Source organism: Musca vetustissima, unplaced genomic scaffold (genome assembly GCF_032173495.1).
Source record: "Musca vetustissima isolate MV318-11 ecotype Yass unplaced genomic scaffold, APGP_CSIRO_Mvet_v1 utg15158, whole genome shotgun sequence".
Taxonomy (NCBI): domain Eukaryota; kingdom Metazoa; phylum Arthropoda; class Insecta; order Diptera; family Muscidae; genus Musca; species Musca vetustissima.
Genome location: NW_026887821.1, coordinates 396419 through 413977, shown reverse-complemented (window position 1 = coordinate 413977; position 17559 = coordinate 396419). Strand labels below are relative to the sequence as shown.

The 17559-nt window shown below is 34.1% G+C and overlaps 1 protein-coding gene across 35 annotated transcripts in view; it reads right to left on the bottom strand.

Annotated features, from left to right (window-relative positions):
• Positions 1-17559, bottom strand: part of LOC133335537 (calcium-activated potassium channel slowpoke) — a 147528-nt gene that overhangs the window by 98188 nt on the left and 31781 nt on the right. For all 35 annotated transcript variants that reach the window (XM_061543823.1, XM_061543844.1, XM_061543818.1 and 32 more), the window contains exons 2-5: positions 11812-12150; positions 1820-1978; positions 1255-1366; positions 502-653 (exon numbers count right to left, since the gene is read on the bottom strand). In XM_061543823.1, coding sequence (XP_061399807.1) covers positions 502-653; positions 1255-1366; positions 1820-1978; positions 11812-12147 — 759 coding nt within the window. In that variant the 5' untranslated portion in view covers positions 12148-12150. The remainder of the gene's footprint in view (positions 1-501; positions 654-1254; positions 1367-1819; positions 1979-11811; positions 12151-17559) is intronic.

Genomic DNA, 17559 nt, shown 5'->3' with positions numbered 1-17559 from the left:
TTTTGCGCTCGACTACGTTTCTCTAACTTGCGCATATTCTGAACAATTTTTTTAATATCTTGCACCATTTTTAATATTGTAGTGGTAGTAGGCGCATTTCCCAACCGACGTAGATATAATCAGTTATTATGGGGATTCAGAGGATTAAAAACCCTTTCACGGAATATTATGATATTCCCATGGTTCCACATAGAATAAAAAAATTGCTAATATTGGGCTATGTCTAAAGCCCCTATGTAAGTGTGAGAACAAACCTAATGACGTTTTTGAATATTTATATTCCTTTTATTTTGAACTACTATGGGGTAATGACAGGACATAAACTATGATCATTTTCAATTATATTTTTTTACAATTTATATATTTAATGGTATCATTTATGTATAAACAAAATATGTTCCCAGTTTTTTTTTTAATGAACACTAACTTTACAGGAGTAGTAAAATAAAAACATATTCAATATTATATAGTTTAATAATTATTATTTATTGTTGTACATACCAGATGTATAATACCCGCTGCTGTTAACCATACCGATATAAAAATCGACACCAATTGGGCCAGGCGTATTGAACTGGATGTTTTTAAAACATTTAAATATTGCAATATATCCGGTACAGTCATAAGACGCAATGCTCGAAGAAATCGAAGACCTGCATGTGGTGTTCAGTTTGTTTTTGTTTCATTGTCAAGTGTAATTATTTTTTGTTTCGTTTTGTATTTGTATTGGTGTTGGAGTGAGCGTCAGTGTATTGGTCAGTATTACGTTGTTGTTTTTTTGTTGCAGTGTCGGTGTTCGGTGATTTTTAGTTTAATTGTGAAAAGCATTATCATTACAATCATGCATTTCGATCAAGCAGACAAATTCGATATTTGTTTTTGTTTTTTTTCATTGCGTTTGGTGGGTGGGTTGGATCATCAAAATCAAAAAGGAAGATAATATATATAAAAAATAAGAAAAAAAGAACAAGAAATAAAATAAGGAATTAAAAAAACAAGAAGAAGAAAATTTTGTGTTAATATTTTCCGGATTCCGCAAAGTAGTAGTTGACGAATAAGAAGTAGAAGTATTTAGAAGACAGATAGAGAGATATATATTTGGTGAAAAGAGTTGAAAATTCTTATATATATGTAAATGACAGAACAGACACACACACACAGACACAGACATACTGACACATATTTATGTCTTCTTCTTCTTCTGAATTCACACAAACACAAACAAAGGAACGAACGAAAATTTTGAAATCTTACCGATCCATGTTCGATCTAAATATATTGATACAAAGGACGGGGGTATTGTAAAATAATCTACAAAACTGTACATTTCTAACATAAACCAAAGTTTATCGGACGCCGCTATGAACTGAAATATATGAAGAAGAAAAACAAGAATTTGTTGTAAATTAAAAAATTAAAATTTGTCGATATTTTTCGGCATCATATTGACCAGTTATTACTGTTATTGTTGTTTTAAATACTATACACATTGTTTTAATAATAAAAATTAATAATTGTTAAAACATAAATATAAGTAGCATTGTGTTTTTTAAAAAGTTTGTAAAAAAAATATTGTTTTGAGACATTTTTGTAAATAGGGATATTGAACAATAAAAACATTTAATTATTATGAAAAAATATTCCCAGAAAGGAAGTGATTTTGTATAAATCCTTCCCAAAAATGTCTCAACACAATTAATATTAAATATATAAAAATAACCAACAAAATATTATAATTAAAAATATATATAATAAAATAAAAATATACAGAATAAAATAAATCATTATCCAATTAATAAACCAATTATCAGCAACTTACTCGTATAAAAAAGTAAACCATGAAAAATATATTGAATGCAAGATCGATTTGTTGAGTAATGTTAGTACTCCATGGCTGACATCTTTCGACTTCTTCGTTAGATGCATCAACAAAGTATATAATGAGCGAAGCAATACTAAGTATAAATACAAGAACGACCTGTAAAAAGAAATTGAGAAAACAAAATTAAAGTACAATTTTCAAAATTGTTTATATTCGATATAGAGATGTTAGGGAAATCCAATATGTCCGAAATATTGAGATTTTTATTTATAAAAGACAATCAAGACAAATAAAACTGGTACAAAATTCGGCTTTCTTAGCTTAAAGTCCGGTTCAACTATTCAAAGTTCCGAGCATGTAAGATCTTTTATGGTATATATTTCAATTGGATCCGACAGTTTTTCCGTACCCACAATTTAAACGACATTTATTAATATAAAAGATTTTCTAAGCAAGTATCGGGTAATAGTAGAAAATGGCAATGAAAACATACGAATGTCGATTTCTTATATTTGAGGACCCTTTCTAAAATCATATGGCCGACATGTTTGTAGAATATATGATTTTTTGTTACAAGGACGAGTTGTAAAGAAAAAAATGGCGGAGGTTCGAAAGGAGAACAGAAATAATCCTCAAGGTATTGTAATCCGTGTGTGCCGTGTCATGGTGGATCTAATCGTAATGTTGACATACAGGGTTTGCGTACTAGCTGTCTGGACTATTTATTTCCGAGATAGGAAGTCATGTGTCGTAGGATTCAACGGTCTGACATGGTGGATCTAAGCATAAGATTGACAAGCACCTCTGAATGGAGGGAAAGCGTAGGGCTTTTCCTGTGAATGTTCTCTCCGGATTCGGAGACATCATAATATCCTACACTTGTTGATGGTTTAGGAGATCTCCCGGGTATGGATCGTATACAAGTTGCGAACAAAATTTGTCAGATAAGAAGTAAAGAAACGACATATATGGTTGGTAGATATGTTATGTCTATGGGACAACGTGCTCACAAGGTTACAGAAATCGGTTGCAGGGCATTTTGCTTTATGGAGTAGTTATTTCCTGTTATTAGTATTATGATTATGATAATATATTTATTTCATGCAATGGAGCAGTCTAGTATGATGGGCCTTAGCGTAAGATTAGCCTACATGGGTTGCGTGCCAACTCTACGACTAACACATCGGTGTGTTGGGAGATTATAGGGCTTTTCTGGATGTGTTCCTGATTCGAATACTCCATTATTGCCTCCACTTGTTGATGAATTAAAAACGAGAGATATGGATGGTATGACTGGTAGAAATTTTAAGGGAGCATTTAATTATTTTTATTGAATAGCGTCCTCACAAGGTTGTTAGAGATCTATTACAGGTGTTTGCTGCCAGGACTAATTACTTCCGATATAGGAAGTTATGTGTCGTAGTACCCATCGGTCTGACATGGTGGGTCTAAGCGTAAGATTGAACTCTACGACAACTACCTCGGGGTGGGGGAAGCGTATGACTTTTCCGGGGAATGTTCTCTCCGGATTGGGAGACTTCATAATTGTCTACACTTGTTGATAAATTAGGGGTGGGCTCCTGGTTTGTATCGTATAGAAGTTTTCCTGGAAATGTTCTCCCCGGATTCGGAGACTACATAATTTCCTTCTCTTATGAATTGCAAAAGCCTCCTGGTTTGGCTATGCATATAGTGCAGTCCTGAAATGGCCAGAGGTGGTGCTAATGTTGCTGAAAGTTAGTTTGGCGCATAACCGTCATCCCTTCCTTCGAGCTGGTAAGCGTGGTGCATACGATATATGGTGACTGTTTATTGACTATACAAATTATGGTTCACCTTAATTAAGGAGAGAGTTCGTAAAAACGATGTTAAGTTCGTCCCAGCCGAACTTTTTAAATCCTCCACCATGAAGATGGCATTCAAAATATCTAAATTTAATAGTGGCTCCTAGGAGAAAACTCATGTTATCATATGACCTTCAGCATACCGAAAAAGACGTTAGGAAAATGTGATTTACATCTTCAAATACCTAATAGTGGGGCTACCGTTATATGGGGCTGCTCTAAAACTGCGATCGATGTTGAAAATTGTTGGTTGTAAAATTTGACAGCCAATGACAACCAAAATTGGCTGTAATTTGGACATCATTGGCTGTTACAGTATCGGAACCATAAACATCATCATTCTTTGTCAAAGAAAAACTGTAAGACCCTCTAACTCACAACTGAATGCACCAAACAAAATACAGCTATATATATATATATATATATATATATATATATCTGTTAAATCTGTTATTTTTTTTATCGATACTTTACGAGAAATCTATCAATAGAGTTATTTGCCGATAAAATAATAGATTTATTTTTTCCCAACCTAATACAATTTATTTATCAAACCTCGTATTCGCATTCACATTATTATGTTAGAAATTTTTATAGCAGTCCTCACACCCATGTTGAATTTGACAAATGCGTATTGAATTTAGTTCTTCTATGTAAAAAAATTTTTATTATCGATTTTGATGTTTGCAAGTATTTTCCATTTCATTTATTAGTTAAATTGATAATTGCCTTGTAATGTAATCGTTTAACGAAATTTGTGTAACTAACTTCTAACAAGTGGGATTCCCTCAATTTTCTCTGTGTTGCAATAAAAACATTCACTCAATCAATTTGTATAAAATTTTCAATATATGTAGTTTACATGGATGTAGTTATTTTACATCCACTTGCAGTATCTCTCTAACTTATATAAAGATTAGAAAAATTAGTTGGATACAAGTACTACAAGTAGTTAAAGTTGTTGGTGCTGTTGTTACTAGTTGTATCCAGCAATTTATCGTTACTTTAAAACATTTATTGATTTTTATTAACGTTGTCCCCCGACGTTGTCACCATTGGCCAATTGAATGAGCCCCCCTGCCCATGTCACCATGAGACAGTACTCCCTGCCTTGTCTTTCAATGTCTACTAACTACTGTCGTTGCTAACTTTAATTTTGTTCGATTCTTATTTTATTTTATAGGTCATCCATTTATCTATCGTTTTCTCATTTATTCGTTCGTTTGTCAGCTCTCTTTGCTTTCGTACGTTCCATTCCCAAGTTAATGTGATTGTACGACAACTATCTAATGGTTGGTTACTGCCGAGATTGCAGCGCATTCTATTGCCGTCTGTCGTCGTTACAGTTATAGTCCTTGTTTACGATGGCAGTTTGTTTGTCGCTTCGATGATGACTTGTAGTTTGGAGAAACCCCATGGTAAACGATGAAGGTGGTGGTGCTTGCGAAGCTAGAATATTCTCTATTTTGTCTGCTGAGTCTATTTTTTAGTCAATCGATAAATTACAGTAGCAATGAAAGCAAAGTAATGGCGATGGTGCAGAAGCAGAACTCAAAAAAAAAAGACATATGGAAAAATTGCTACATAACATAATGACGTTGTTTGCGCCCTTTTCAAATATTGCTTTCGATTTTTTGTTGGAGTCATTAAATTGAGGCAGCCAGAAAAAACTGATGCCGCCACTGATAGTAAAACATTGTTAGTAATTTCTAAACGGAGAATCGATTTGCAATACGATAATTTTCAAATAAGAGTTTTTTAAAAAATAAGTGCAAAAACATATTTTGAAAAGCTCAGATCAGAAAATAATAAAAAAAAACTGTCCCTTGAGATCAGGAGATAGTTGAAATATTCCTATAAAATTTACGTTTTCAGATCCTGAGATCAGGAGAACTCTAAGATCATGAGATAATGGAAATATTCCTATAAAATTTTCGCCTTGAGATCTAAAAATTAATTGAAAACTATTCCTTCAAAAATCTTATTATTGAAAAATATTCCTTTCTACACCTTGAGAGTCTACACCTTGAAATTCGAAATGAGTGCATATACAACATGTGCTTAAGGCCTCTTTGGATCAAATCTGTTTCAGACAATTAGTAGTGCGGACGACTACTTTCGACGGGAGTAACCGATTTCAAATTTGCACATCGTAATATTTCTCCAAACTTAAATCAAGTTCGAAGATGGGGAATATCGCTCTAATACCTCCAAAACAAAATGCTGAAATTTAGTTTTGTAAAATAATGTGAACGGACTATTTGATTTGAACCAAACTTTCCTTGGAAGAGTGACATTTCGCAGCAAAAAAAAAATTATTTTGCTGTTTTTTGTTTGGTGAATTCAGTTGTGAGTTAAAGGGTGTTAAAAATGGAAGCGAAAATGTCGATAAAATCGGAGAAATGGTCGAAGTTGACCATCATATTAGCAGTCGTAACATCGCCCAGGACCTAAAAATCTACCATAAAATGGTTTAAAACCTTTTACAATTGCGCAGAAACAGCCAGAATTAACCAACAGGAGAGGTGTCAGTTCCACCAGGACAACGTTAGGCTACACAACTTCGGGAGCTTCGGGGCGTACATCGCAATATTTTTTTCAGAAGTCAAGTTCGAAGATGGGATCCACGGTATGCTCTTTCTAGTGTCTCCCACACAATGCATTATTTCATACTTTATAAACCTAATCTTGAAACTCCAATTTTATATTAATATTCAAATAATTTTGAAATTGTATTTATTTTAAAAGAGCCAGCAATACGAAACAAGATATAGCAAAAAGAAATAAGGTATGCAATTTTTATAAATCCGTCGTCAGCGCCATCTGTTGATGGGCATGCTTTAAATTATGTAAATCAATTTTTAAGTCCAAGGGAATAACTATTGAACAGATAATCGATAATATGAAATGTTAAATTTTAGACATTTAATTACAAATCACCCTGTATTGTTGCACAACTCTCTATGTGTATGTAAATGTGAAAAGCTCTCTGACATTTTTCAATAAATAGACATTATTGTCTCTGGTCATTACGGTGTTACTAATTAACTTGCTACTTTGGGGGCAGAGAGAGCGGAGGGTTAATTTACATCCTTGCCAGAGCCAGCCATTATTATTTGTAACCAATTGATGAGAGACACAACAAAGGCATTAATTAAATGTCAACTCCATGGCCGTTGACTAATACCAATTTAATGATGAAAAACAACTCTGTAATGCTGTAATTGTAATCAGGTGGTGTCCTTCGATTGCTGTGCAACTAATGTGTGAGTTCCCTTAAAGGTAGCTGGTAAATTGACAGTAGGACAACAGTCTGAAAAGTATCATTATTAATCTGATACTGAATAAAATTTAAATAAAACTAATAAAAATCATGTACAGCATGGGTCAAAAGTTATAGAAAAACAAATGAGGTTGTAATTTTGTCTAATCGATTTTTAGATCAACACATTCAATAGATGGCGCTTAAGACAAGTGTTTGTCAGTGCTTCCAAATTTACATAAAATCATCGGTGTTTTAGATTCTTCATATATTTTAAATTCGTAACGATACACTGATTTTAATATAACTGAGCACTGATTTTAATATAAAACAATTCATTGCAATTTGTTGTAATTAAATTCGATACAGAAAACCCCAATGACGTTAACACTCCAGCATTATCGAAAACAAATTAGAATTTGATGGAAACCCAAACAATATAGATAAAAGTGTACGCCCGTTGTCACTAAGACTCCCGATAAATAGCTGGGCAATATATTACCTCAAGTTGTTTCACTTTTCGTTCCATTTAATATTTCTATCTCCATCACCATTCAGTTGTGAAATTACTGTCACTTGGCCGTTTGGGGGAATCACAATCATAGAAACCCAACAAAAAAAATTTAACTTTACAAATCCCAAATTGACATTGAAAAGACGAAAAACTGTCGTTGATTGACAGGAAAATCCAACCGCCAATAGAATATTCGCGATAATAATGACAGCTGTTTTTCGTTACGATACGAGTATCATTCAATAGAGTCGTCCGTCAGTGCAGGTTGTCTGTCAATGGGAAAACAAAGATAAAACCCCCACTGATATAAGTAATGTTTGGCGTCTATTTGTCCATCCATCCGTCTACCGAGTGTTTATTATAGACAAGTTCACAGTGACTAAACATTGTTTTGAAAAATTTTTTATAGTGTCGTGGTGTATATATGAAGAATTTATGGTCTGCTAGGGGGCCACCACTAACTTTCAAACGATATGTTTTGTTTTTGAAAATTATATATATATTTTTTTAATCATAGGTGGTGTGGCGCCTGCCAACGATATTTACTTATAATTTAAATATCACGTGCTATTGCCAAAGTTATCTTGAAATAAATTTGCAATATTTTAGTACTGTGTGAAAATATATTTTTATAGTCTTAAAAGTCAATATGATAGCGACTGATATAAAAATGTAGCCTCAATTCGGCTATTAGTGCATTATACCTAGATTTTTAAGAAAAATAAAAAGTATCATTTAAAATTGGCACAGGTCATAATTCAGAGATCTATGCAAAATGAGCCCTCAATAAAACAACAGTGGACCATGTGGATCTTTGTAGACGCGCCAAATCAAACGAAAATTTTTTGCAGAAGATTCACATCGATTCAAATGGTCGTCTATTTCATTGGCGAAAATTAATTTCAGAGTTCTCGACTTAATCTCAAAGAAAAAAACATGAGCGTGCGTTTCTTATCAATTTTGATTGTGTTGCAAAGGCAAAGCATTTTTGCCAAAGACCCCTAAGATTGGTCTACTCTTGCTGATATCTCCCCCGCAAAGGGTCAACACTTAATATTTATATTTTTAACATCAAGATCAGCGAAATTGTGCAGTTTATGAGACGAAGGAGAATAATGGTCAGTGCGATCCAGGAAACTAAGCTAATGGAGAACTGTAGCTTACAGCGTTGCGATGGTTACAACGTTGTGGGGAATGATCGTACCAGAAGCGGAGGTGGGGCACTTGTATTCTTAAACCTTTCTGTCTAGTGCAGACCTATCTCGCTTGAGCTAGACTCTATATTGAATGTAAGGGAGTAGCAGTCAAGTGTAGAACTGCCGAGGTAGAGGTGTTACATGTTTATATATAGCCGATGAATAGCTGTACGCCGAGTTATTTACCAGACGCTTTTAGAAGGTAATAACCGCCTGGTACTATGGGATTTCAATGGCATTCCGTCCTAGGTAATGGCCAGAGGTGTACACCGTTGGCCGAGCAAATTGATAGTTCAACTTTTGCATGGTTAATACGGATAAGAGACATCACGATTGTGGCACGGGTCTAATAAAGGGCAAAACCTGGTAACCTGTCATTTCACTCTACTCAAACCGTCCTCTCATCGTCTGCGTCGACAGGCCATCCGACTTCATAACCTCTGAACGCCGTAATTTCCTTAAAAACGGGAAATCTGATTGGCCTGATTTCATAGAGTTTGTCAATTGCCGCTTCCCTCAGATCCTCGGGTACCCGAAAACCATCGCTATTGCTGCCGCTCGCTTCATAACTGCTGATCGAATACCTAAACTTCCCAGCAGAGGCAGCAGTATTGGCAATGAACAAGATGAGCTCCGTCGTACGACACCTGAAGACCCAAATGTTGAGGTAACCTACCCTTGAATTCGACAGACTAGTATACGAGCACAATAGGAAAATGTGGTTCGATACCGTGAACCATGCCAAGCAGTTCGAGGATATAGAGAAGACAAACCTCCAACCACGTTTGGAACGTTGGATAATATGTGTGGACGCAAGTCGTATGTGGAATTCAGAAACAGGAAGTCTAAACCCCGTAGAGTGGAGCAGGGAGTTCCTCAAGGAGGGGTCATATTACCGGAACTGTTTAACCTTTACTTATCTGATATTCCACTACCGCCAGTCTGCATAGAGATCGTAATGTATGTGGATGATTGTACAATTATGGCGTCGAGTTCCACTATTGATGAAATTTTTGAGAGGATAAACTTCTATATTCGCAAATGTCTTCCATCTGAGGAATATGAAAACATCCGCTACGGAAACAACAGCCACACTATTCACCACATGGACGGCTGAAATGAAGCTCCCGCTGAACATAATGGTCAATGGAGAACTGAGTCCGACCACTAACTACCCCAAGATACAGGGAGTAATGCTCGTCAGCCTTTTCAAGTCACTGTTTTATGCGATAAGCTGAGAAGTAGGAACAAGGTCCTCAAGTCGCAGCACTTGGGGCGCTGACAAAGAAACCTTGATGATCTCCTATAAAGCAATAGGCCGGTCAGTGGTAAGTTATGCGGCGCCAGTGTGGTTTCCAAATGTAAGTGATACACAGTGAATGAATATCCAGACCTGCCAGAATGCTGCCCTGAAAACTGCAACAAGATGGTCTAGTGGACCATCTTCATAAGGCGACGAAGATCTTACCCTTCCTTAGACAAAATTATGTTGTCGATGCAGTACTAGCTTGGGTGTTATCGTCGGGAACACCGCTTTCATAGTCTTATGGGCAGAACTCCCCGTCCGAGATCTTCATGATCTAGAGATAGAGATCCAAAGATATAAACGTGAACCTCTACATCAAGAAGCCTATCTAGTAGGTCTGAATGGTATTCACACTGATGAAGTCGCATAGGCAATATCGTTTGAATACCATAATCGGAGACCACACCTCATCCATCGCACCCAGCTAAGGCGACTCACCTATCGAAGAATTCACTATGGAGACAACCCATTTGAGTTGCAACATTTTTGAATTTGAATATAGAGGAACCAGAACCAGACAATCCATAACCCATATCATGTATTTTGTTGCTACCACAAAAACAATAAGCAGTAATGAATGAAAACTAGGTTCAGATACCTTCTCCAAATAAAATCTACCGAACTTTTACATTTCATGATTAGTCCGATGTCTTTCAAATTTAAGTTATGACAATAATTTTAATAATGATTTTAATTATTGTAATGGCTTGGAATTTCAATAAAATTCCTAATATTTTGGCTCCGGTTGTATCAAATATTTAAGTAATTTACTGATGCCATCAGCACCAAAAAAATTATATATTTTCCAATGGTAAACCCATTGTTCAAATTCCACTTCATCTCTTCACACAAACTTAAAATCTATTCCTTTAAGCAAAGGCATCTTTGAAATTCCTTCCGGGTATTCTTTGAAGTGACAAAAGCAGTATTTAATCACTGCAATTAAATAAAAATAAAAAGAAAACTGCTTCTAGCAAATCCACAAACAACTACCACTCAAACGACAACAACAACAACACACACACACATCCACAGGCATATATACATGAACTGATGTGGTTATACATCAACTGATTGCCATATCAAATTACCATTGAAAAACAAAGAGCCACTGCAGTCTAAAGTAGTTCTTGAAGAAGTAGCAGGGAAAAAACGAAACTTGTTTCAAGACGACGACACTCCATTTTCAATGAAACTCTTAGTCCGAATGGTTGGGGAGCAAGTGAAATGCAATGCATATTGCCCGGCTAATACAACGACACAACGAGTACGTTAATAATTCAAAAGTGCCTATTAACCCACATTTAAATAAATACATACATAGCCTAGTCATAGCCATCGCGTATTACCAACGAAGGTAATATATATGCATGTGTGTAAACACATGACGGACAAGTGACTCTCTCACAGGTACATGTACAAACACATTCACACACATACACTCATGTTATGAACAGATGTCACTCGCCTCCAGATGGTATCCCAACGCCATGACATAATTCTCGTAACAAACCATCTGTGCACGGAAGCCATTGAGACCCCCCATTATGCAGGGTTGTGGTGGTCCCCAACAATGTTCACATGAGAACTAACTGGATGGATGACTGGTTGGTTGGTTGGTTGGCGTGCCTTGACTATGGCCACTGAACACAAAATAACTAATTGTTGAAATAGCCCCGGGCACGAGACACGCCATGGCAGAACAAAAAGAGGACAATTAACATTTTGTTTGCCAACCCATTTCTAGGCTTACAAGCTATGTTCGTCGTGTTTGGCCACCCATAAAAGGTTATAGAGTTGTTAATTTGTTTTAAACATATAGTAGTTGTTATTGTTGTTGCTGTTGCTTTTGTTTTATTGTACTTACCAATATACGACCGGTTGTTGTTTGACCCGATATAAGCTCTCCAGCCCAGTCTTTTGCTTCTGTCATAAACGTTCCCTCGAACTCCTGTTTGTTTCTGGATGCTTTCTGTTCCTTTTGCTTGGGATCGTTCGGTCCCAGCTCGGGTTCTTTGCGACAGCATATAAATGCAAATGCCCGCCATAGTAGGACGATGAGAAATCCGGCAAGAAATGTGAAAATGCTCGAGAGCAGAAAGCAATAATATTTTCGAACTTTGAGACAATCATCGACCTCGAATGGTGAACCTGTTGGATCTTCAGCCAATGATTCGACAGTGCTTTGATCACACCCCGACATCCCCTAAGAGAGAGAGGGAAAGAGAAGGAAATACACAAAATTAAAAAAAATGATTTATAATTTGATTTATGTCATTTCTGTTTGGGTGATGAAATATGAAATTAAGTGACATATTAGTTAGTAGCTTATAAACACATACGTTAGCACATACATACACATAGTTTATGACTTATGTTAGACGCACACAATTTTGTAGACTATATGTATTTTTTAATTCTAATATTTTTAGCACACACACAACATGAGTTAGTATTTTTTGGTATGGAAATATCTATTTTTTATGATTTATACGAACAAAATATTATAGGTTTTTAAATGCTTATATAGGAGCATTTAAATAAGTATATACATGTATGAATATAATGACATAAATAAATTCGACTTATAAACTACGACATTTGACTGAAAAGATACAATTGGTCGGTTTTAATTTTATTTCAACACCAAACCCGACTCATATAAGAATTAGAGAGGCAATCCTTTGACCATGATAGAAATGTTTATAAGTTATGGATTTTCGTGGGTTTTGAGTATCGGTTTTCGAATAATGGCGCCGCTGTGTTAGGCCACAAATAAAAAAGCTTATTTCGAGTTCTTAGAGTTAAAATAATTTTTTTTATGTAGAAATGTTAATGTCATATTCTTTAACCGTTTAGGCGGTAATTTGGTACTCTGGGTTCCTTAAGCGCGAAATATATTATTGCAGAAAATGTTGAATATATCCATGACATAGACATGTGTTCCTCAACACTCGATTTACGAAGTGAGCCAATTTGACTCCTTTCAAATCTGATAACTTAATACATTTAAAAGTTAAATATCATACATTAAGTTTTAGATACATAATGATATATGTGCGATGGTGAATTCCCCTTCCCCTCCATTTCAACAATTTGACTCGTACAATGATATAACTTTATGCGTTTAACTTTTGAAGCATTTGATGGGTCCTATCCGGCCAACAAAATTCAAGCTAGCAAAGCTTGAAACAAAAGGAAAAATTAAGAAAAATGCGAAATTTTAATATTTTGTGGATGAGGTACCAAAGGGAGTGGATACGTAGGACCCATTTTTGGAATTTACCATTTTTAAAGTTCTAAAAACTTTGGGAAGGTACCAAGTAGACCGATAGGCTTCATTTGCGGATATGATCTAGATTTGGTAAACATATTATATTTGTGCGAAGTTGGGGTCGAATCGGATAATCAAAAAGCTTCGTATTAAATTTACACATTTTCGAAAATGTTGAACCTTTATAAGGGGAGGTGCTACAAGAATTTGGTTTATAAATCCCATTTCCTGATTCAATGAAAGTTTAACAAAGATATTACGATGTACAGAGTTTTTTCTTAATCGGATACTCCGTTCGCATCATAAGATATTTACAACTTTACAATATTGACCCTTTGTGGGGGAGGTACCAGAAGGAGTGGGCCACAAATTGCCATTACGGAACACGGTATGGTGTTTGTAAATGATTGGATCAAAACGGATAATCCTGTCGCAGGATATTATAAATTTATTTTTAGAAAATGCGATCTTATATTATCCATCTTCGAACTTGATTTAGACCTGGAAGAAATATAACGATGTGTAATGTTTGAATCAAATCGGTAACTCCTTTCGAGAGTTATGTACACGCCAACCAGCCAGACATTTCATCCTCTAGGCTTAGTGTATAAAAGTTAGGTTTATATGTAAAAACGTTTTCTATGAATAGGAAATATTTTATTTAAATTGAATCTTTAGACAATTTGCCATACTGGACCATGTCTTCATTTTACCATACACACTTTACCATGAGATGGAGAATGAGGATGGTGAAATTGACAAATTTTTTAAAATGTTAGCCCATTTTGGCGGAGGTACTAGAAACAAACTAGTAAAACTAATTTGCATTAAATCCTTTGACCATTTTAAAAGAGAACATTATGGGCCAGAGATTCCATTTGTTGGCCATAATAAGAGCAGAGGATTTATGAAATAAATATCAAATAAAAGGACTTCGGTGACGCCGATTACAATGCAAGTTAAACGTAAAATTCAATAGAATGGATAATTTTTTTTACAAAACTGTATTTAATCGAATTATTTTTGTAGAGCTATGGCCACTGACTACAAATGTGAAATCAGTTTATAATCAAATAAATTGAATCCAAAATGACAGATAAAACATGAGAAAAAGTTAAATGTTTCATTTGATAGAAGTTTTTAATATTTAAATAGCATGAAAACGTTAGTATAATTAATTAAATTTGAAATATAGCCGATTTGGTTGAAAAACGTATCAAATATTGGGGGTTCTATCTACATGGAGTCTACCCCGAAACTTAAGACAATATTAATAGTTTTTGGTACGAAGATTTCACACATAATGAGTATTCAAATTACTAAATTACATGCAATTTGGTTGAAAAACGCCGTTATCAAATGTATCATAAGAGTATGTGCAACAAAATGAGAACCTATTGTGTAACACATGGGTTCCCATATGTGCTTATCGTGGGCACTATCAGACAGGCCGTCATATGTTAATCGAGTGTTTGAACGAATTTGGTTCATATTCTATAGACACTATATTCTCCCCCATTGGACATGAGGCGGACGGTATAAAAACGTAAATTTCTATTTATTTACCAAAAACTATTTTTTTCAATTTTAAAAAAAAATGTCCTTGCATATAATATTTTAACTTTCAAACATCCTATTTATTTTATGTGCTTTCCATTTTTATTGCTTGAATTTTTATAAATGTTTATATTACATTTTATATTTTTAATTTTTATTTTATATAGTTTTAAAGAAATAGATTTTAATTTTTTTTTTAAATGGACACCATTTTTAGAATGTTTTTTTTTAACCTTGTAAGGAAGTCGCCAAATCAATTTTCATAATTTTCTCCTCAAAATCAAACTATAATTTAATATTTTTATAGTAAGTGAGTAATTTGTTATTTTATTATTTTTTTATTTTTTTTTTTTTTTATTTTTTTAAATATTTCAAAATATTTTTTTCTCACAAATATAGCTTACTTTTGAAAATAATTTTCCCTTAAACTACAATAACTTCCGATCAATTTGTTTTCCCGAACTTATACTGACAAAGTGTTTTCTATCACTGAGAGACACTTCTGATAATTGTATATTAATTGTCGAACATCGAAAACATTTATTAATTAATAGTTAACTCTCTTCGATAGGCTGAGCGAAAGAGAAAAGTATTCTCTTTGTTTAAAAAAATGATAATACCAGTGTTGTCAGTATTATATTTTTTAGGATTTTGGGAATTATTTGAAAAAAACATTATTTTTAAAAGTATACTCGGGGTTAGTTTCAATTAAGATTTAGAAGTAGTAAAAATATACAATATGTGATCTGTATCGCATATAAAACTTGACACACTTCTTTCTAAACTTAATTCAGTAAGCTGTTTGTTTATATCCTAAATGGGACCTGCAATTTGACTTCAATATTATATGGACAGACACAGCAAGTGATTCTAAGCATATACTTCAAAGAAAGTATGGTCTATCTCTTTTGCTTTTGCATGTTACATTCATATGTACAAATACAAAATGTGTAGTATAAAGGTATACATGTTTATTTCAAGTCCGGATGATTAAAATCCGGATATATTGTATAATGGGTTCTCTATAATAACAAAAGGAACTTTTTTAAATCAAATTAAGAAGATATCTAATTTCATTTAGTTCGAAGGAGCTATAACTTCGGCAGACGTTGTTCAAGGCTCGTGAATTCTTATGCTCGAAGATCTAAAAGATCTTCTAGGCCCCATAGTGGAAATGAATAAAATTTTAAATATATACTTTCCGAGCAATTACGAATGTAGCTTAATTGTCTTTATTCTGAAACATCTGTTCTTAGTTAATTAAGAGGCAATTATTAAATGAAATGCCCAACACAATAACCATAATATCGGATAATAGTTTGTTGCATAAATAAAGAACAATAAAAACCAAAAAACAAATAGGACCACCTAAAGCGAACTAATTCGGTTTTTTTCTTTTTATGGGCAATTTATCACACCAAGTCAATCATAAAAGAACGAACTTTGTTAATTACAAATTGTTTATTTATTAATAAATTGCAACTGTTTAGTTTTTTTATGTTTATAACTTATTGGATAATAAAAATTAAATGTTATTACAAACAAATTTCTGAAGTAGGGAATGATGCATTCACTCTGGGAGAAACCCTAAATAAGTGGGAGAATGTTTGGAACAAAAAATATTCCAGGAAGTTTTTTTTTTTTTTGGCTTGAGCCTCATTAAAAAAATGTACGAACATTTCGGAATTTTACCCGAAGCCATAAAATATTGATCAAGTATCCTATTCAGGATACTTGATCAATATTTAGCGGGCCAAAGTGTATCCAAGAGGAGCCGTTTATTTTTAAATTGATACCAACAATATTGTTATATTGTTGTATGTACTAGGAAGTTCCGGACAACGCCTGTAAGTTTAGGTGATGATCCGATGTTATTTAGGGATAACATGGGCCGAAAACTTTATTTTGGTTTGTTTTTCTACACATGTTTTATTTCAGGGGTTGGCTGCTGCTGGTTCAATATGAAAATTGTCATTGCAGAAAAAAATTGTATGAGTATGTCCCTGGAGGCTATACCTAAAGCGGGACCAAAATTGATTGCATCGAATAGGAATTACCGAACATTTGTAGTTATCATGATATGAGGTGCTATGTCTAATTGAGGACTGATATAGCACAATTTAAAAATACCGATAATCATTGTATGGGGGCTAGGCCTAAATGCGGACCGATATAGTTCATTCTTGAACCTTACGTTATAGTTTTTATCTCGATAGATAGACCAAAACATGGAACCACTATGGGCTATAACTATTTTAATATTAAAAACGGGTTATATGGGGACTACCCCTTAATTGGGTGAATATTAATAATTTTTGGTGGGGAGATTTGTTACCATATACGAAAACAAAATACGAACACAAAAACGTGGGCCGATATAGCCCATCTTCAACTTGACCTGCCCGCAGACAAAAGACGACCCTATGCAAAATTTTGGCGTACTATCTCAATTCGTTGAGAGGTAGATTGATTACAACAGACAGATGGACAGACGAACATGGCTAAATCCTCATAGAATTTTACGCTGATCAAAAATATATATACTTTATAAACTTTATAAAAAGAAGGCACAAAATGTAGGAAGAAATATCGTAAGTTCGGGAAAATTTACTAAAACTTGCGAACATTTTTGAAACTCTAAAATCATTACTTTTTGAAAGTGTGATAAACAATAGTTCCTGAAATATTTCAAATATATTGCAAATGTTGAATATTGTGATTGATCGCATAAGTGGCAACACATTATATTTTAATTAGAGAACCCTACATTGTACGTTACAATAA